Source organism: Bos indicus x Bos taurus, chromosome 1 (genome assembly GCF_003369695.1).
Source record: "Bos indicus x Bos taurus breed Angus x Brahman F1 hybrid chromosome 1, Bos_hybrid_MaternalHap_v2.0, whole genome shotgun sequence".
Classification (NCBI taxonomy): domain Eukaryota; kingdom Metazoa; phylum Chordata; class Mammalia; order Artiodactyla; family Bovidae; genus Bos; species Bos indicus x Bos taurus.
The window spans coordinates 144,105,193-144,126,406 of NC_040076.1; the positions used below are offsets into that span (position 1 = coordinate 144,105,193).

General features: G+C 54.4%; 1 protein-coding gene across 1 annotated transcript; it reads right to left on the bottom strand.

Annotated features, from left to right (window-relative positions):
• Positions 1 to 381: 381 nt before the first annotated feature.
• Positions 382 to 17,901, bottom strand: PTTG1IP (PTTG1 interacting protein). Its single transcript, XM_027547661.1, has 6 exons — positions 17,602 to 17,901; positions 10,003 to 10,055; positions 8,008 to 8,116; positions 4,611 to 4,782; positions 3,890 to 3,936; positions 382 to 2,098 (listed from the first exon to the last, which is right to left on the bottom strand). The coding sequence occupies exons 1-6, from the start codon at positions 17,699 to 17,701 to the stop codon at positions 2,052 to 2,054; spliced, it is 528 nt and encodes a 175-aa protein (XP_027403462.1). The 5' UTR covers positions 17,702 to 17,901; the 3' UTR covers positions 382 to 2,051.
• Positions 17,902 to 21,214: the final 3,313 nt, after the last annotated feature.

Here is a 21,214-nt window from a genome sequence, read left to right on the forward strand (position 1 = left end):
AGAGTTTGGAGCAGAGAACGTTTATCACAGGGCTGAGCAGAGACATATGGCTTGTGCTCAAAAAAACCCCAACTAAGCAGCAGCTCACAAGATGGAGGGGCCCCGGGGAGGGGGAGGGAGTGGGGGACGAGGCCAGGTGTCTGCGCTGGCCACATGTCTGAAGCAGGGGAGCTGCAGCGGGAATGAACGCATCGCAAGGCAGGGCCTGGGGACCACTCACCTCGTGGTGTGGAGGCTCCCTACCGGCCTGGCGTTAGGAGCACGCTGCGTACTCGTGCCAATGGGTCCTGAAGCCCGTCTTAGACTCCAGCAGCCCTGCTGCCCTTGCTCCCCAAGCACTCACGTCCACAGCCCCCAGAAATGAAACACAAGGACGCAAGGCATAGTCAACAAAAGCATGTATTAATCAGCTGATTGGAAACTGGTTAAAGATTAAGGCACTCAGACTCGTGGTTTCCTTGAGGTTACAATCTCTGGCTGCTCTTGGTGCTGCTTCAGAAGAATGTGAGACTGCGGAGCTGCTCCCAGGAGGGCTCTGTGCTGTGTGGGAGGGTGGCACGTGCACCAGCAACCCCGCTCTAACAACCCGTTTTATCTACAACCCGGCTCTGCTTTCAGCTCAGCAGCCTCAAGTCAGGAAAGAGTGATTTTACATCCATACTATCAAGTTAATACAAAGTTCATTAAAGTCTACTACAAAGTTTATGAACAAACAGCATAAAGTAAAAATTTGCAGACTGTTATATTTAGGAATGTTTCATAATACTTTCATTGCTATCAAATGCCCAAGAAATCAGAGAAATAAGACAAAAGGACTTTGTTAAAGGTTGTTTCTGGTCTGTGAAATGTGAGGGTGGAACTGAGGTCAAACACAGATCCATGTGGCTAACCAGGCACATGTGGCCGTGTGACAATGCCCTCTGACCCCTGGATCCGCATGGACGCCCCTACCTATTGTGCACGTTCACCTTCCTTCCCAAAGCTCAATGTTTTTCTCGTTTAAAACAATCTGGCAACTAGGACTATTTTCAGATTTTTTTTAAGAAAGGCTGTTCACAGTGACTTCACCATCTGCTGTCCCTGCCAGGAAGTGCAAGGGCTACTGACTGCAGGCTCGCATCTTGATCTGGAAAAAAGGAACCCCAAGGGCGGCACCACCGCACCCAGCGCCCGTGAGAAGCCGCCTCTGTGGGCGATTCCCAGGACAGGCCGAGACAGACGACGGGCAGGGAGCTAGGGTCGGTGGACAAGCGGAACAGCCGCCAGTGCCTATGTGTGGAGATCCCATCGGCAGCCCCTCCTCTCGAGGGAGGGCCTGTGGTCACCTGCAAGCCCTGAGTGACCACCAGAGACAGCAGGGAGGGTCTGACTCAGGAGACCCCGAGGCTGACGCTCAGTGGGGCTGAAGAGAAGGCAGGCAGAGCCTCAGGAGGCCCTCCCACCCCCAGGACACAATAGCACCTGACTGACGACTGCCTGACGACTGCCCATCGAAGGTTTTATAATTCAGATGAACACTAGAATATCTTGATGTACCGGTAAAGACACAAACTTGAAAAATCACCCCATAAGCAGTCTGAACTCTGACAATAAAGCTTTTTGGGAGAATCTTTTGGGTGGGAAAATAAAATCCAATAATAAAAAAAGGTTTACAGCTCAATGCTATTTGGTGTGGGTCAGGTCAGACTGCATCCTGGGCCCCGAGATGCAGGGGAAACGACAGGGGTTGGGGAAGTCCCAGGACGGACTGCACCGCTCTGCTTCCTGCACGTGGACCTCGTGGGCCTGGATGCAGGGCCGTCTGCACTGGCTCACAGACGAGCGGAGGCCTGAGGTGTGCCGCTTCCTCCCCAAGTGGACAACAGAACAACAGAGAAGCCCTGACAGCCTTCGTGTCTCAAGTGATTAAATACAGAAACGAGAGAAGAGGAAACAGAAGCTCCCAGGCCTCAGCCCGAGGCAGCTTCCTTCCCTAGGGCAGGAGGCGCACGGGCGGCGGGTCCCTGCTGACTACAGGCCTGGAGACTGCTCGCCGCGCCACCAAGTGCGTCTCAGTTGTTTTCGAATCTGGCATATGGGTTTTCTTCTTTAAACAAACCTGAAAACAAAACAAGCCTGATTAGAAATACACTCGGCCACAGGCAACAGGAGCCAGAAAACGGCACGTGAGGCTGTGTGTGAAGGTTTCCACAGAAGCCCGTATGAAGGTTTACTGAAGCCCCAAGGAAGACAGGTGTGCAAGGAGCTCAGACACTACCCTTCTGAGAAAGTCACACCACTGGCGACTTTAAAACCAAAGTGAAATTTATTGGAAACAATACTTCTAAGAAAAATAGGTCCTAAGCACAAAAGACTTGTTTGCTGATCCAGAAAGAAATAAGAAAGCAACTGTGTCATCCCTCTGTGGCTGGCTAAATTATATATAAGAAAACAAAAGCGCCATACTTGAGATGCTCTATATAAATCCTGATTAATTTTTAGAATTAAGATCACAGGCAGAAGGTGACTTATCAGTTCAAAAGTGAAGGAGCTAAACACTCGAAGACCAGGAGTTGCCTGTATGAGAAGCATCCTCTCCTCTTTAAACAGCTGGAGCCACTGCAAACCCTCCTCCCCGCAGGGCTTGGGGCGTGGGGGATAATGGGGCCAGGTGCGGGTAGAGGGAGGGTGCTGTGTGTCAGGGGAAGACAGTGAGCTCAGCTGGGGAGAAACGCACGGCTGGTTTGGGGTAGGGAACTGTCATGTGCCAAGTACAAGCAGTACTGTTAAGGTCCTGCTGGAAAAAATACCCAAACCAGCTCCTGGCGCTACTTCTAGTTTAGAGGGAAAAACAGACGGAAGCTGCCTTGTGAGAAGGAACCCAAAGGGGAGGGGGTTTCATCTGTGCTGTGTCTTGTGTGTCAATCAGGCTCAGCCCTAACCCCGCCCCAAATTCTTCCCGAGATCGAGGCTTTCCTTCCACAGTCCAGGCCATTCAGAGGGCTTCACACAAATGCGCACAAGTTAATTCCATCAGTGCAATTACAGGGCAACTGATCAGCTCCTTGAAAGGAATACAGGGAATCTCTGACTGCTCCAGAAAAGGCCTTGTGCAGGTTGGGCACAGGTCCAAGTGTGTGTGTGTGCTCGCATACACACGCATGCGAGCACACACCCACCTGTCTCTGTCTCTTATTTACATTAATTTTAATCAGATATCAAAAAGCTGAGTGTGTGTGTGCGTGTGTGTATGAGAGCACACACCCACCTTATTTACATTAATTTTAATCAGGGGGGTGTGTGTGTGTGTGTGTGTGTGTGTGTGTGTGTGTGCGCGCGTGCACACCCACCTGTCTCTTATTTCCATTAATTTTAATCAAATGTCAAAAAGCTCCTTTCTACAATTTCCAATTTCGTAGGAAACCAAGCGCAGAAAACACCAATGACCTTGGTGGTTTGCAAATCAGCACAGAACCAACTAAACACAGGAGCAGGGTCAATGCTCCTAACACCAAAGAAAACAGTCCCTCCATGGAAAACCTCGCCAAGCAAACACTGGAATAGAACAGGACACAGCTCCCAGGACAAGGCCTGAGTGTGGCCACTGCCGAGAGGGTGGGAAGTCAGGCCAGGAACAACTCCAGCATGAGGGTGGGGGACAAAGGGCCCCGCAGCTCAGGAGCTCCCCGACTGGAAGGCAAATCAGAGCAAAGGGGAAGGGAGGCAGCACTTCACAGGCACACAGGTGCCGGGAAGGCCAACGGATGCACAAACACTCGGGGGAACCAGTGGTCAACCGTGTGCTCCTGGAGAGCCACCGCACACACAGCAGAGACTGCCCGGCACTGAACGTGACCGGGAAGGCCGGGCCAGCCCCTGCCAACAGAAATGGGGAGCCCATTGCTCTTACCATATTTTTTTCTGATTTCATCATGTCTCAACTTCATCTCCACTCTCCTAAAACAGAGAAATCTGGTTTAGCACCAAACTACAGCGTAATTCTAACAGCTGTGCCTCTCACATCCTCTGGCCTGGAGCCAGACCGGGCAGGACAGCTTGGCTGTGGCCATCCCAACCAGGATGGGCAGGTGTTAAGCACGCACTCAAAGCTGCTTTGATGGCACATCATTCAACTCTTCCTTTCGATAAAACCAATTCCAGTGCCCCTTACTGTGATTTTAGAAAATGTTCTTTTCACATAAAAACAAATCAGCAAAGATCTTCTCCTTGGTTCTGAAGACAGTGGGGAGTACATGGGTCCTGGCCCCCAGCAGCCGCAGGCTGGCAGGTCAGCACCCCCAATCCTGGCCGTACTGCACACACTCGCCAAAGGGCTCCAGGACCAGGGACACATGGTCACCAGAGCACTGGCCACACAAGAGGCCCAGTTAGGCCTCAGACGGACAGGAGACCTAGTTAAATGCCTTCCTCCCGCTGAGCCTCTGCTGGCTCAGGACTGGACCACCCGCTAGAGGCCATGCCAGCCCAGCCCCCACACCCAGCTTCCCACCCTCCACACCACCCTGAGAAAACCCTGTGGGCACTCCATGTGGTCCTGCTCTTCAGACGTGGAGGAAGCTTGGGCAGCAGGAGCACCCCACCCTGCTGCCCCCAATCAGGCTGGGCCTCACCGCTCCTCCTGCCGGACCCGGCGCTCCTCGCGCTCCCGGATGGCCTTCTCCTCGCTCTTGTCTGGCCGTCGGCTCCGGCTCCTCCTGCAGCAGCAGCAGCAGCAGATGGCAACCCCCAGGAGGAGGGAGCCCCCGATCACCGACATGGCAATGATCAAGGCCTCGAAGTTCACTGCAAGTTCAAAGGCACAGAGTTAGGGCCTGACCGCTTCTGGCAGCACCCCTCCCTGTGGGGTCTCCAGAACCGGGGACGGCCCTCCTCGTGGGGTCTCCAGAACCGGGGATGCCCCTCCTCCTGGGGTCTCCAGAACCGGGGATGCCCCTCCTCCTGGGGTCTCCAGACCGAGGATGTCCCTCCCCAAAGGGTCTTCAGAATTGGGGACGGTCGTCCTCGTGGGGTCTCCAGAACCAGGAGCGCCCCTCCTTGTGGGGTCTCCAGAACCAGGGACGCCCCTCCTCATGGGGTCTCTAGAACTGGGGACACCCCTCCTAGTGAGGTCTGCAGAACTAGGAGCGCCCCTCCTTGTGGGGTCTCCAGAACCAGGGACGCCCCTCCTTGTGGGGTCTCCAGAACCGGGGATGTCCCTCCCCAAAGGGTTTCTAGAACTAGGGACGCTCCTCCCCCATGGGGTCTCCAGAACTAGGGACGCCCCTCCCCCACGGGGTCTCCAGAACCAGGGGTGTGGTGGCAATGCCCCACCTTCCTCCAGCCTGTTTCTGTGACTGAGTCACCAGTTTCCATCAACTTCAAGCAACAGGTAAGTTTCCTCACCACCTGATGCTGGAGAGATGTTTCCAACCTGAGGAAAGCTGACAAAACCAGGTAGACCGGCCCTGCTCTGACGACCTGAGTCAAAGGCCAGCAGGAGGCATGTCCGCCTGTGCAGGCCAAGGGCCCGCCAGAGCCACGGCCCAGGTCAAGGGACACCCAGGGGCTGCAAAGCGGCACTGCCGCCATCAGCTGACTGTGGTTTCCTGCCCAGACCTAACACAGTTAGGACAAATTCCAATTCTTCCCAGCTTCTCTTGAGGGTTTACAAATTAAAACCAGCCACTCAGTACTTTTCCACTTCATTCTCACACCAGAGCCTCTCAGAGGACAGCCTGGCACCGTCCAGTCAGCCCGGCCCCGCCCTGTACTCCTGGATGGTGGTGGGACCCTCCCAGGACAGCTTGCAGCACTGGGCTTGCCTCACAGAGCTGATCACCTTCGACCCTGCCAGTTTCTTGGCTGGCGGTGGGGGAGGCAGATGCCCACCGCCCCGGTGCCCCCACCCCAGAGCCACCTCAGGCTGCCAGCGTGACAGCACTGGCCATGAATCTTGTGGTTTTTTCTCCCCTGACCTATCCCGGAAGTGCCAGAAACACAAGAAATAGAAGTAACACAAGACCCTCGCAAGCAGAGGATGTAACTTTTGGATCAGAGAACTCCCAATCAATCAACTTTAGAAACCAGTCAGACTGAGAAGACCGTGGCCCTAAGACACACCTGCCCCCACCGGAGCCTTTCTTGTCAGCAGCTAGACCCAGTTATAAAGCAGAAACAGAAACCTCACCATGATGGGGAACAGGACGTATTAGACCTGAGCAGAGAGAGACCTGGTCCTGGACAAAGGGCCAAACGATAGAGACTTCGCTGTTCTCCAATTGAATGTATACACTTAAGGTTGTCACAGTCACAAGCCCATACGATTATGCCTAGAACTGAATAAGATGCCCCTACAGTCACCTCCAAGAACAGAAAGCACCTGCGGTGCAGGCCTGTGTGAGAGCGAGGCGTGCTGTGACCAGGTGAACCTGGAGTGTCTCCAGGGGCCCCTGCAAGGCTCCCCCAGATGAGATCCCAGCTCCCTGCCTGCCTGAGGATGAGCCCAAATCCAAACTGTGGGCACTCCACCCTCCTGTTACCACAAAGACTGCCCCCCAGCACCCCTCACCCAGTGCGAGCCTGCGTGGAGTGCAGAGCCCCCTCCCCAAACTGCCCAGAGCCAGATGTCCTGTGTCAGCCACACTCACAGCCCCAGGGCGGGAACCTCACGTCACAGAAAAGGACCGACCAAGGCCCCACCCTGCCTGAAGCAGCGTCCACTGGGGCGGCCACTTCTGAGAAACGTGTGGCCGACAGGCTAAACTGCTGGTGTGAGCCAGCAGTCTGCTCCTAAGGGCATGCCCAGAGCGGTGGGTAGCTGCGTTCAGCCCACACAGGAGCACATGGCAGCCCACATACAGCCCGATGTCCACCAGCGCGCCACAACAGCCGCCCGTGGGGTCCCAGGGGACAGGCAAGCACTGGATGTGGTCTGTGTCTTGCTGAGTGGCATTACCTGCAGGCTCCTGTGACAACCCACTGAGTACACAAGTGTGTGTATGTCTGTCCACACACGTGCATGCATGTGTGTTTGTCCTCTAGAGTACGAGTGTTTGCACACGCGTACGTGCATATGTGTGTGTGCCCTCTAGAATACGAGTGTCTGTACACACACACGTATGTGCACACACATGCATGTACTCTAGAGCTCAGGCCTGGAGGGGTGAGGGCTCAAGTGTGCACTGTGTTAGGAGTCACGCTTCCAACTGTTGAAAGCACTTTAACGGTTCAAGCCCAAGATGCCCACGGTTCCCTGGAGCCAGAGCCGTCCCTGCAGAACAGGTGAGAGGGAAGGTCCCGGGGAGACAGACACCAGGACGACACATACGCTGGCGAGGCCCAAGGAGCCTTTCCGGAGTGAGGGTGGCCAGGAGGGCAGCCAGCTGCGTGGACGTCAACAGGCACGTCTCCACGTGTACGTGCACACACACACACTCACACAGACACAAACTTCTGGGTCCCCGAGGTTTCAGCGGGTGAAATCAGAAGTGAGTTGTTCAGTTGAAGGCTGACAGATTCTGGGACAGAAATTGTTTAGAAAAAAGGTAACACAGAGAATAAATTGCAGATGAACCGAAAATGCAAACACACAAACAGACCATCACAACTCCCTGTGAGAGCATCAGCTCCTACAATCTGCAGCCAGGCGGGCCTCTGGAAGGCCCCAAGCCTGAGCCACTAAGCAAAGGATTAATAAGCCCAACTCATAAAAATGAGTTCCAGGTGGCAGCATGTACCACCCACCAACTGATATGGCCACTAGAAACCAGCCTGGGTCTCACCGAGTGCACGTCTCCCTAGGAGAAGCACCGCCACCCGGACAGGAGCTGACACCACCTGCATGGCCCTGGGATGTGGGGAGACGCCTGCAGAACAGAGGCCATGGCCGTCAAACCCGGGCCACCCCTTTCTCAGACACCAGCACTCTCACCGGCCATCCCCACTTCTGGCGTCTTCCCTTCATTGAGCACAACCAGAATGTTCAAAACGACACTGGTTTTGCAAGAAACAAAGAAAGTGGTGACTTACCCCAGCACACGCCCCAGCGTGCGGAGCTTAGCCGGCAGAGGGAGCTGGGCGGCAGGACTTTGGTCACTGGGTAGTCCAAGCACATCTTGTTCGCATTGCACCAAAGGCACTGGAAGAGGACGTCAGACGTCAGACGGGCCAGGGTCTGCCCTGCGCGGCCCCCACCACTGCTGTTCCCTCCTCAGCCCCCTCCCCAACACAGCAGCTCAACTCCACCCACCCACCAAGGCCCTCCTCACTCAAACCTCCTCCACCAGGCACCCACACGCCTCGTGGCTTCCTGCAGCACTGGCAGGAAGGCAGGCGCTCTGTGCTTCCCCACGTCCCTCACTGGAGGGTCCACATCCCCTGCAGGAGGGACCAAGCCAGGCAGTTGAGTGGTGTCCACCTAGGGTTATTACCCACTTGACCTCTACAACTCCACCGAGTGGTCCATTTTAAAGACAATGCAACTGAAGAGAAAGTGCTGCTAGTGAACCTGAAGCCATGTTGCCCGTGTCCCTGGAACACGTGGTGGGGACCTGGCTGGCACACCAGGCAGGGGCCTAGAGCCGGGCACGTGCTGGCTCAGATGGGAGGTTTGAGCCACCTAACAAGCCCACCCAGGTTGGAACATTGTGGGTATTTTTATGCTCAAAAGTAAAGATTTCACTAAGTTGTTTTTCTTACAGGTTTTAACAGGATAGAAAACAACGTTATTTTTCCATCCCAGGTTAGGGTGAGAGTCTGTTACCAAAAAAATGTCGCAATGAAACCTGGGGTCCCAGGACCACCGAGGCAGTGTACACTCTGGTGCCTCATGTTCAAAATGACAAACAGCAGCAAGGCCCTCTTCGTTTTTGCCATTTGAGGATTCCTTCCATTTCAGTGGTTCTTTCCTGAGTTAAAAATTGGGGGGAAATCCTCCATTTTAAAACCGTCAAGTTTTAAACATCTCATCTTCCATTCTTCCCCTGCAGTTTTACCAAGAGCCCCTGGAGCGCACTGCGCTAAGTTCTCCTCCACGGAAGTTCTGCCACCATCTCTCTCCTGTTTTTAGATAACGAGGTACAAGCACGCGGTGAACCACGCGGGCGCTGGCAGGCTGCAGGGGCCTATGGACCCTTCCAGCAGCTCCTGTGCTTCGAGGAGTCACACACTGAGGGCCTGGCTTTCCTCTGCACTCTTTATTCTTGGTTGCACTGGTCTTCACTGCTGTTCAGACGTTTTCTCTAGTTGCAGTGCGTGGGCTTCTCATTGTGGTGGCTTCTCTTGTCACAGAGCACAGGCTCCAGAGCACAGGCTCAGTCCTTACAGCGGAGGGACTTAGTTGCTCCGAGGCATATGGGATGTTCCCGGATCAGGGATCACACCCATGTCTCCTGCATTGAGCAGGTGGATTCTTCACCACTGAGCCACCAGGGAAGCCCTCCCCTGCCTGAGTTCAGAGCGGGAGTCAGGCCTTCAGAGGACGTGTGTACCCACTGTCATCTGGGCAAACCTAACCAGAGACGAGAAAGAACACGGGGAGCTCTGTCTCAAGGACCCCTCAGCAGGGGAGCTGACGCTCAGCACTGGGTAAGAATGGGGGGCTGGGAGGACCCCAGGCACGCCGGCCATGTCTCAGGGCCCATGTGTAGAACAGCCCAGCCCCTGTCCCAACAGGCCTGCAAGGTGGAATGACACCCAGGAAGCCCTGGACACAGGTCGACAGTCACAGACTAGGGGCTAAACATGTCCCCCCAACTTTCAAGCACCTGCCCTCACCCAACACCACACCTGCAGGCCCCAGGGCTCATATGCATTCATGGCCGTGAGCCAGGGGCTCAGGTTTGCTCTCAGGGGCTGAAGCAGCACGTTAATAACACTCAGTGGTGTGTGCAGCTCTCCTGACAGTTTAAATCGCCCAAGAAAAGCTGTTACTGACCGCCCTGAACCCCCTACCATGCACACGGCCCCTGGAGTCAGAGCTGGCCAGTGTGCTTCTGCATCATGCGCCGACCACATACCACTTACCGAGACGTTTTTCAGGCATTCTTCACAGGTTCTGCTTGTGTTCTGAGAGCAACCTGCAGGGAAAGAATGAACATCACTGAGAATCCTGCAGTGTCAACACCAGGAGGCCACAGCGAGTCATGCTCAGAACCTGGAGGGGGACACCCAGCCTTTAAGGTGCACAGCTGAGCCTCTGTAAGTGGAATCCTGTGGGGACATGCCAGCAGCGGGCGTGGTCCTGACCCCAGGGGTCTCCCGGGAGACGGTCACCTGCTTCTTGCCTGGGCACCAATGACCAGCTCCTCAGCAGACACTCTGGAGCCGAAGACCACAGCAGCTCCAGGCTGGGCTTGAGCCAGGCCTCAGCCCCTGGCTGGTTCCTCAGGCAGGAGGGAGAAGCCGTTTCAACCCCGTGGAGCACCCTGCACACCCCCTGCCTCTTGGGCATCTTCACGAGACAACCACTACAGGAAGGACTCAAAGCTGAGCAGCTAACAGCTCTGGAACTCAAGCCAGTCAGGGGAGAGCTGGTGCACGAACAGACTCTCCAACCCACCATCAAGCAGCTGCTCTTCACCCCAGGCTGCCTGACATGTGCGCACACTCAGAAGAGGCCTGAGTACAACCCTCAGCTACTAGCAACGGCTCAGGAGTCACAGTCGGGTCCCACTCCCCACCCACCAGAACTGAGGATGTGAAACCGCGGTGAGGTCAGGGGCTCTCAGCATGTCAGCAGGTGCGCACAACGGCTCAGCCACTTGAAACAAACAGATGCTGTCCGGGAGCGCTTAACAGGAGGATTCCTACACACTGTTTCTCACAAGTCCTTTGATTATCTTCACGAGGAGCAGCACGCTGCTCCCAGGAACTGAAGTCATTGTGTGAGACAGGCTTGAATCTCCTTCAGTAAACATTCTCTTTACGACAAAACTGCTTAGTCTCGATCCCCTTTCTTGAGATATGGATCGTCTCCTGACCTTGTGACCATGATTAATCCCTTGTTCCCTTGGTAACAGCTGCTGTATGTTTGGTTTTCTGATCTTTACCATTGTTGAAAGAAGGATCTTGTACAACAGCCTATATATACTCACAGAAAGACCATTAAAGCACCTTTGCTCCATCAGAGCTTAGGTCCCCGTGTCGTTTTTGTTTCTCTCTCTCTCCCCGCCCTGGCTAATTCTCTGGAGTGTAGAGACCCGCCATGCTCACTCTCCTGCCCGGGCTTCTCAGACCCCCTCGAGAAGGTGCCCTGTGCCTTCACTCCCTCGAGAGGGCACCTGGTGCCTTAGTGAGTGATGCAAGCTCTGTGTCAAGAGCTTTACTGGTTATCTGCGTAAACCAGGGAATATCAGCCTCTTTCTCTCTTTCACTTTCTTATCGTCAACTCCGGACCACCAGGTTCCAGTCCATTAAAGGACCCCAACAAGATGCTCCTCCGAGACTCAGCAATTCCACTCTCAGTCTTGTGTGTCCCAGACACACCAAGACCCCCGTGCACAGGAGAGCTGACAGCAAACTTTACATATGGTAACAGCTGAGAGTTGAACACGGCCCAGGGGTCCAGGCACCATGCGTGCCCCTCGGCCTCCCTGCAGGTCTGGAGAGCTGCCAGGTGGCTCCTCCTGCCTAGTGGGAGCATGCTCCCCTCCCAGCACCACCTCCTCCTCACGTGCAGTGCCTGGGGGGCAGGGGACAGAGGTGACTGGGGAGTCCTGCAGTGGGACACTCTTCAGCCCCCAAAGAAGCAGGCCTGCATACAGATGACTACAGACCACGAGGGCCAGGAGAGGCCCCCACAAAGGCCCACAGCACAGGGTTCAGGACAGGTGAGACTCAACTGCGGGGGGCAGGTCGGACTGGGTGGGGCCCCGACTGCTGGAGATGCCTGTTCTGAGGCTGGAAAGAGGTCAGGGTCGAACAGGTGGAATGCACTCCATAGCACAGGTAGGTTCCTGCATCTCACTGCACAAAGAATGAATGGATCTAAGAGGAGAGGAACACTGAGCTCTTGGTAATGACGTGTGCAGGGAGGCGTGGGGGCGGGGGTGTCTGTAATTTCAGAATGTGACAAACCCCACAGTGGGCAGAGGAGTGGTCACCACCTGGGTCCCACAGCTCCCTGGACTTCCTGAGATTCTCATGATGAAATGTGAGGAAAGGGAGCTTTAGGTCTAAGTCACAATCTCATTCATAACGTTTGCTGACCAGGACCTGTACTAAACTGCTACCTGAGAGGGCTGGGGAGCGCTTCTCTTCAATAGTGTAGCTCTTGTACATCCCATTTTTAAAAATAAAAGCCCATTTCTGTCACAACATACCATTCTAAGGCAATCACTATTAAATAGCATCCTTCTCAGAGCCTCCAGTAGCGTGCTGTTAGCTTTGTGTTGAAGCTGATTTTAGACTACTTTGACACATTCAGCCCAGGAGGGCAGAGAAAGCTGACAGCCCCCAAACGCCTCTCACAGCAGGGCCGAGAGGGCAGGGTTGCCACAGGTGTTCGGAGCCCCCTTACCCACAGGCCTTGGATGGCAGGAGGGGGAGCCCTGCGGGGCTGCCGTGAGGACGGCTTCACTTGAAAGCTGAATTCTGAGTTCTGTCCACCAAGGAGCCTAGGGTAGATGATACTGTCCCCACTACAAGGCACCAGGCTCCGTGCAGGACAACAGCTGGCCCCACAACTGGGGCAGAGACGACACGTTACCTCAGACAGCCTGTTGCCTCCGAGAGTGCCACAAAGGCCCAGAAGCCAGTGTGTGTGTGTGTGTTGGGGCGGGGGGGGGGGGTCCTCCTTGCCAAACGGCACGACTTAAACATCAGAGTAATGGACTCTCGCCTCCTGAATGTTCATGATTTCACACCAGCATGGAATAAACAAAGAAGGACAACCAGCTGAGAGTCTCCATCGCAATGGACGCCAAGACCACCGAGCCATCTGCGGAGGGACAAGAGATTACACACGGTCTCAGAGCACCCCCACCCTGTTCAACTGCACTCAGGAAGACAAAAGGCACCCGAAGAGTGATAAAACGTATTGCCACGACGACCTATGACCACAAGACCACAGGACCAGTGGCAGAAGGTGCCTCCGAGGGTGCAGGAAGGACAGTTATCCAGTGGCTGAACGCTCCCCACACGCACTCGAATCAGATCGGAGGAAACTGACAGGACCGCAAAGAGGCCTCTGAGCCCAAGGACAGGCTGAGGGGCTGCCCCAGGGGAAGGCAGGCTAAGAGATACCACAGCCAACAGCAACACATGCGTGCCCGGGGTCAGCGGCCGGAGGACGCCACTGGGTAACTGGTGATCTGTGTGCACGAGGTGTGTGTTAAATCAAGTGTTCAGCAGCATCCTAATGGTCACCATGCAGACCTGACTGTCACGTGCTGCTGATATCTTCCTTCTTAGGAGATACACCCTGGCGAACTTAGGGCAAACGGCCACATCACAACTTGCTCTCATTGGTTTGGGTAATCCAACTTTCCCGGCGGTCCAATGGATAGGACTTTGCACTTTCACTGCAGTGGCCTGGGTTCAGTCCCTGGTCAGGGAAGTACAGTCCCACAAGCCATGTCACACAGCCAAAATAAGCCATCCCAGGCAGACACAGACAGGAAGGCAGAGTACACATGGCCAAGGCTGCAAGAACAGACAGGGATTCTGGAGTTCACCGCATCATCTTTCCTTCAACTTTCTCTGCAGCTCTGAACTTTTTCTAATAAAGCGCTGGGCAGGGAGGCACGGTAGGGATCTATCTGCATGACACTCTCATCTGCATATCCACTCTCGATTCCTTCTGAAAAACTGAAGCAAGCCTGCACTTCCTTGTCGTCAATCTTAACAGCAGCCAAGACAGAAACAGTAATAAAGCACAGGAATTCTTCATGGAGAATTTCCAATGCAGAAGCCTGTGTGACAACTGGTCCTGCAGGAACTAGCAAACCCGTCCAGCCCAGCGTCTCCAGGTCACGGGCCAACACAAGTCAACAGAGAGGCCAGGAGCAGCAGGCTAAGGGGACTGCCTCGCCCTGCTGCTCCTAGCATGGCCTGGAACCACCGGGCAGGTTCTCGGTGCAGAAACACCAACGTTACACAGCCCTCACAAAGTCAGCACAAAGCCCTTGAAAACACCAGGGCACAGTAAGAAAGGGAAACATGTTAACTATTTACATCTGATTCAGAGACCAGGCACTCTTGGTCATTCAGGGCATTTTCTCTCATCACAGAAACAGGAAATCTGGAGCCAAAAAGCCCGCCCAAGATCCCAAGCTTGAAGGGGCAATGTCGCTGAGGCCGGGCTCTCCAGCTTGGACTCTGAGCCACTGACTAGAGAACTTTAAGTCTTGTGCTCTCAGGAAAACTAAACTAAAGAAAAAGGGTTCTCAAGACATACCAGCCATGATACATGTGATTTCTTTCCTACAGTTTCAGGTGAATCCTGCTTAACCATGGAAGAACACACACTACGTGTATGAAGAGGCATGTTTTCTAACAACAAGGAAACAAGTAAGCATATTGCCTGTGGAACATAACAGACCAGAGGGCTGCATTTGGCCATGCCGGCGGCAGTGGAAGGTCCCCAGAATCAGGCACTGTGGCCATGGCGCAGGGCAAAAGGACACGGGGGCAGGGGGTGCTGTGGCTGTCACCTTCCCAGGAGAAGTGCGGCGGCAAGTTCATGTAGACAGAAAGTCCTGGCTGTCTTACCACCTCGGCAGAAAAGGGGGAAGGAGAGTACAGAGCAAGGCAAAGGCTCAGACCCATGCACACACCCATTGCCCTGTGACCTGCTTGGGAGCCCCCCGTTTTCAGCAACAGGACCGCAGTGCTGCTGGACTGAAAGCGTGCTGAAGGAGCCCCACCTCCACCCCCACAGCTCCTCTGGACCCCTGTTTAGGACAACAGCCTGAGGTCCTTTCAGGGGTGGCCTTCCCTCCAAAGTAAAGATGAAACTCAGCTGGAGTCTGACCCCATACACAATTAAAGTGGGGTCCAAAGCCCATGAAACTTCTTCAATGAATTTCTCTCCAAAGCTCTTCAACACCTTGTGGGTTCCTGATGCCTCCCTTCTACCCAAGTGCACAGCAGAGAAGACATGGCTGGTTCTGGATTGCTGTGATGGTCTTTGAGTTCACACACCTGTGGTGCTTAATATTGTCCGTCAATTGTCTGCGCTAAGGGATGCCAAGAGAGCTGGTAAAACACCGTTTCTCTTTTCCTTTTTACGAAGATTTTTTTCTTCTTCTTGGCCATGCCTCATGGCTTGCAGGATCTTAGTTCTCCGAGCAGGGATGGAACCGGGGCCCCTAGCAGTGGAAGCACCGAGTCCTAACCACTTGACTGCCAGGTAATTCCCAAAAACACTTCTGGTAGTATCTGTGAAAGTGTTTCCAGAAGAGATTAGCATCTGAACGGGTGGACAGATGAAAGCACTGGCCCTCTCCAGGGAGGTGGGCATCTCCCAATCCACTGAGGCCCTGACAGAACAAACTGCAAGGCAGCACGAATCTGCCGTGTGATCTGAGATGTCATCTCCCCTTGCCAGTGAGGCTTAGACTGCGCCGTGACTCCCTGGCTCCCTGCTGCCTGGCCTTGAGGTGTGGACTAGACCACACGCCAGGTCTCCCTGGTTGAGCAGACAGCGGCTCGTGGGGCTCCTCAGCCTCACGGTCCTGTGAGCCAGTCTGTCATGTGAAGTGAAGTCCCTCAGTCGTGTCCGACTCTTTGTGACCCCATGGACTGTAGCCCACCAGGCTCCTCCATCCATGGAATTTTCTAGGCAAGAGTACTGGAGTGGGTTGCCATTTCCTTCTCCAGAGGATCTTCCCAACCCAGGGATCGAACCCGGTCTCCTACATTGCAGGCAGATGCTTTATGGTCTGAGCCAAATAACTCTACATATATCCTGCTGGTTCTGTTTCTTTAGGGTAATTTTTCCTGACTAATACGCACAGCATCCTTGCAAGGAATGCAAAGTATCATAGATGGTGTAGTCACATTCCTATGGCATGACAAGCAGTCAAACCACACAGCAAGCCCAGCCTCTGTGGGAAAGGGGCACCTCAGTGCTCAGTGTGGCTAGAAAAACTGCGGCCTTTCTCCTGAAATACTACGCCTGGTTTCATTCCCAAACTGTCACAGGACCCGCCCACTCAGCTCACAGGGGTCTCTGGTGGCTTCAGAAGTCCAGGGCCAAGCCAGCATGAAAGGCAAGCAGCCAAACACACAGGGGGCGTTTCCTGACACACCTACTCTAACAATGCAAGAGCGCAGGCCCTTCAGCCACCCAGGAGAGACTCTTGGGTGATAGCAGATTTGGTTCTCATCCAGCCTGTTTAGTAAAAAGCACTCCCAGGTCAAACAGACCAGCTCACAGGGCTCCTTGGACCCATGGTCGTGGGAGCCAGGTCTTCGTAACAACACTTTCTCTACAGCTACATATATCCTGTTGTGCTGAAAGTTCACATTTGTGCTGAAAAGTCAATTTCAACCAGAAGTTCCCTATTCTGTGCAACTCCACTGCTGCACTGACAGATAATGTCACAAGTGTGCACACAAGTATGTTTAGAAGGAGAATGAAGAGACTCACGCAGTGCTGCACGCAGACACCCGCTCAGGCCACATAGAGGAAAGGTGCCTTGCAGTGCTACAGAGTTGATGCAACTACAGCTGACCAGAGCTGAGAAACGCCCTGGCCCCTCAGGCTGGCCCAGGTGGGTGAGGTCACCAGCCAGAGGCTCTGTTTTCCACACTGGTGATTACCCACCCCCCCCCACCCCTTGCACGCCACACACAGCTCCCCCATCAAACCCTCCAAGATCTCCACCCACCTGCAGACCACCCACAGGACGCTGCCCTCCAGCAGCCCCTTTTCTGGAGCTTCTGAGCTCTTAGGTCATGCACTCTCCTCACCCCGCTATCTGCTATTTCCAGGTCAGGCAGCCCAGGAACTCAGCGCCTCCATCAGCCAGTCACCATGTAGGCTCAGCACCAGGCACAGGTGGTTACTGAGAAGTGGTGGGATAAACAAAGAGGGCCACCCAACCTACCCAAGTAGGGAAGGTCTGGAGAGCCTAGAATCTGCCCCAGCAGGGCAGGCCAAGTTCAAGCACTGGCCGCTGACCCTGGAGCTCCTCAGAGGGGTCTACTCTGCACAGTGGGCGTCGGTGGAAGGGCTGCACACAGGTCTCCTCGAGGGGAGCAAAGCCCCCCAACACACCAGCCGTGCCCACACAAGGGCCAGGCCCCTGGACTCCAGCCGCTGACCTGCTGTGGGTCAGGCAAGCTCTCCAGCTCTGCTTCTGACCCCGGGTCCACACTCGACAGCTCTTTCCCAGGGTAGCGGGGACATTAAAGAGGGGACAGCGCTCTCGGCCAGGCCGCCCCCGCGGTCCCGGACCACCCCGAATGCTGAGCCAGGACAAAGGGCCGGCCCAGGCCACCAACGGACACTCGGGTGGCCCCCGGCCGTCCCCGAAAACCGCGCGGGCCTGGAGCATCCACCCCGGGCGGCTGCGACCCCCTGCCCTCCGCACTCCTTGACCCCGACCCTGCTCCCCCTGTCCTCACCTCGCCCGGTCCCCTCGACCCCTTGACCCTGTGCCCCCCGACCGCCCTCACCCTGGGCGGCGGCCGCCGGGAGGAGCAGCAGGAACAGCGCAGCGCTGCCGAGTGTCGGTCCCCAGCGCGGCGTCGGCCCGCGGACTCCGCTGGACGCCATGGTCGCTGCAGCCTTGACGGTCGATCGTTGGCTCCTTCGTCGTCTGGACTAGCCACACCTCGGACCCAGGCCAGGCGCCTTCGCCCGGAAGAGCAGCACGCCGGAAGTGGGCGGGGCGACGGCCAAGCAACAGGGGCCCAGCCCATCGCCCTCCGGCCTGCTCCCAGCCGTTCGTGATCCCGCCTCCCGGTGCGCGGCTTAGTGCGCCTGCGCAGCAGGAAAGCGGCAGGCCGCAGGATCCGTGTGACCCAGTGCGCCTGCGCGACATCAAGGGCCTGTTCGGCTGCGGCGCCCCCGCGGCCTTGGCCCACAAGGGGTGCAGCAGCTTTCCAGGAGTCAGGAAGTGGCGCCGCTTCCTGGATTGGTCTCGCAGGAGGTGCAGAACCAGTGCGCTAGGCCCCCATTCCCGCCCCGACACCCAGATCCTCGCATGCCCCTCACCTCCCCGGAGCTCGGCCGCGGCTGGCTCTCTCCTGGGAGGTCTGCAGGCTGCAGCTCCGGCCCCGACGGCCTCAAGAAACGATAAAAAAAAATATGTATTGCAAGAGTCCAGTTGCTTTCTTGTGTTTGATTGTGTTCGAAAAAGTACAATGTGGCTTCGGGGATGGTACAGGGAAGCCAGAGACCCATCTCCTAAGCTTCCGGGGTCCCTGACTTGTGGCTTCCTGGACTAGTCTGGTAAGACCACCTCCCCTGGTAGAAGCAGTGCTGAGATCAGGGGTGGAGCTTCTGTCACGGGGTGGAGTGGGGGGTGTGTGGGGTAGGGTCTCTGTGAAAGAAAGAAAGTGAAAAGTCGCTTAGTCGTGTCTGATTGTTTGCCACCCCATGGACTCTAGTCCACGGAATTCTCCAGGCCTGAATACTGGAGTGAGTTCAGTTCAGTGTAGTCGCTCAGTCGTGTCCGACTCTTTGCTACCCCATGAATTGCAGCACGCCAGGCCTCCCTGTCCATCACCAACTCCCGGAGTTCATCCAAACTCTTGTTCATCGAGTCGGTGATGCCATCCAGCCATCTCATCCTCTGTCGTCCCCTTCTCCTCCTGCCCCTAATCCCTCCCAGCATCAGAGTCTTTTCCAATGAGTCAACTCTTCTCATGAGGTGGCCAAAGTATTGGAGTTTCAGCTTTAGCATAAGTCCTTCCAATGAACACCCAGGACTGATCTCCTTTAGAATGGACTGGTTGGATCTTCTTGCAGTCCAAGGGACTCTCAAGAGTCTTCTCCAACACCGCAGTTCAAAAGCATCAGTTCTTCGACTGGCTAGCTGTTCCCTTCTCCAGGGGATCTTCCCAACCTAGGGATTGAACCCAGGCCTCCCACACTGCGGGCGGATTCTTTACCAGCTGAGTCACCAGGCTAGCCTAAGAATACTGGAGTGGGTAGTCTATCCCTTCTCCAGCAGCTCTTCCCATCCCAGGGATTGAACCAGGGGTCTCCTGCATTGCAGGCAGATTCTTTACCAGCTGAGCTACCAGGGAAGCCCAGGGTCTCTGTGATCTTTGATCCAATTCAGGATCCAAGCATAGCTTACTGGGTCGTCTTCCACCACTGTCCCACACCTACCTCAACCCTGACTATTGCTGTGAAATCTGGGGCAGGGGCTTTGTAGTCCAGCTTGGAATCTAGCTGACACTGGGGAAATAGGTGGGATGCAGACAGATGGCCTGCTAGCATTTGAAGCAGGGTATATCTGTTTCCTGCCAAAGACTAAAATGGAGCCAGGAAGGAGGGAGCGCTGAGTTTTAGCCACTAGACCACCAGGGACAGCAACCAGTGACAGGGCCCTCGACCAGCAGCTGTGTAAAAGGAATTTCCACATAGAAACAGAAAATAGTGAAACAAGTCTTTATTAGAAGGAGAAAGAGTATGTGTGGATGGACACACAGGCAGGCTCAGAAGGAGATCTGTGGCCTTGAGGTAGCTTAAATCACTTTTATGAGTGTTTCTTCCTGAATTTCCTTTAGCCAATCATCTCGCTTTGCCTGCTGCTGAGTCCATATTGGGTTTACCTCAGGGTGCTCCCATGTGTGCACACCTCTTAACCAAAATGGATTCCAGCAAAGAGGCCTGTGGGTAGGTTGACATCACGTGCTATGGGTGGCACCCCCTCCCTTTTTGACCTCCACCGAGCCTTTCTGTACATGTCTAGTGGGAGAGTTCTTAACTTCGAGAATGAGGAATATGTGATCATTTATCTTGTCCTCCATCATCCTGCTGTTTTGCCAAAAGCTTCAACTTCCATTTCAGGTTCAAAGGATTTGTCAACCAAAGAAACTCGTTATACACAAATAAACAAATTAAATATTTATTATCTAACTTACTTTCAATATACTGTTGAATGAAAAGATGCACAATGTGAAAGTTATGAATTAAGTTTTATTTGGGGTAAAATGAGGACTATAGCCTAGAAGACAGCACCTCAGATAGCTCTGAGAGACTGCTCCAAAGACGTAGTTGGGGAAGGTCAGTACATAAGATTTTGGTGAATGAGGAGTTCAGTGCAGTCAAGTGCTTACTTTACAAAAGGTTTTCTACTAGGCACGAGGAGCCAATGTCACCATGAAGGGATTCAGTGCTTTTCTAAATATGAAGAGAGTCAAGGACTGGGATCATGAAATCAGTTTCTGGAAATACCTCACTATCTAAAGACCTGTTCCATCAATTTCCCTGGAGCCAGAGTGCCTCACTCTCCACTGTAATACCCTTCAGAGGGTGTTGAAGGTCAGCAGCTGCAGCAGCACAGGGTTCAATCTCTGCAGAGGTGGATGGCAAATGCCCTCATTGTTATCGTTGTTGCTCAGTTATGGCAAATGTTCTTGGCAAGTGCCAATTTGTAATTGACAGGGCTGTCTCATGGTCATGCTGCTGTTGCTGCTGCTAAGTCGCATCAGTCGTGTCCAACTCTGTGTGACCCCAAGACGGCAGCCCACCAGGCTCCTCTGTCCCTGGGATTCTCCAGGCAAGAACACTGGAGTGGGTTGCCATTGCCTTCTCCAATGCATGAAAGTGAAAATGGAAAGTGAAGTTGGCCAGTCGTGCCCAACTCTTCTCAACCCCATGGACTGCAGCCCACCAGGCTCCTCCATCCATGGAATTCTCCAGGCCAGAGTACTGGAGTGGGTTGCCATTGCCTTCTCCTTCTCATGGTCATAAATTGGACCATACTTTGGGAGGGATTTCATGATCATTTCACCCCCACGTTGCTAGGAAGCCTCATTCCTAGTTCTGGAGAAGATTTTGCTGACAGGCCACTCAATGTGCTTTTACTGGACTAGGTCTTAATAGTCAAAGATCTCTGAACACCTGTCTTCTAGTTATGGTCCAGGAAAGTATACCTTCTCTGCATCTTCCCATATTACGAGTTACCCTATTATAATCACTGATCACATATGTGAACCGTGAACTTCCAGATGTTCAAGCTGGTTTTAGAAAAGGCAGAGGAACCAGAGATCAAATTACCAACATCTGCTGGATCATCGAAAAACCAAGAGAGTTCCCGAAAAACATCTATTT

What these genes read in the sequence shown, in the direction of transcription:
- PTTG1IP (XM_027547661.1), bottom strand. Translation starts at nt 17,701, where the DNA reads ATGGCGTCCAGCGGAGTCCGCGGGCCGACGCCGCGCTGGGGACCGACA. An exon ending in ACGCTGGGGCGTGTGCTGGG is followed by an intron (nt 4,783 to 8,007) that starts GTAAGTCACCAC and finishes TTGAACTTGCAG; the next exon opens with TGAACTTCGAGGCCTTGATC. An exon ending in CGGGTCCGGCAGGAGGAGCG is followed by an intron (nt 3,937 to 4,610) that starts GTGAGGCCCAGC and finishes TCTCTGTTTTAG; the next exon opens with GAGAGTGGAGATGAAGTTGA.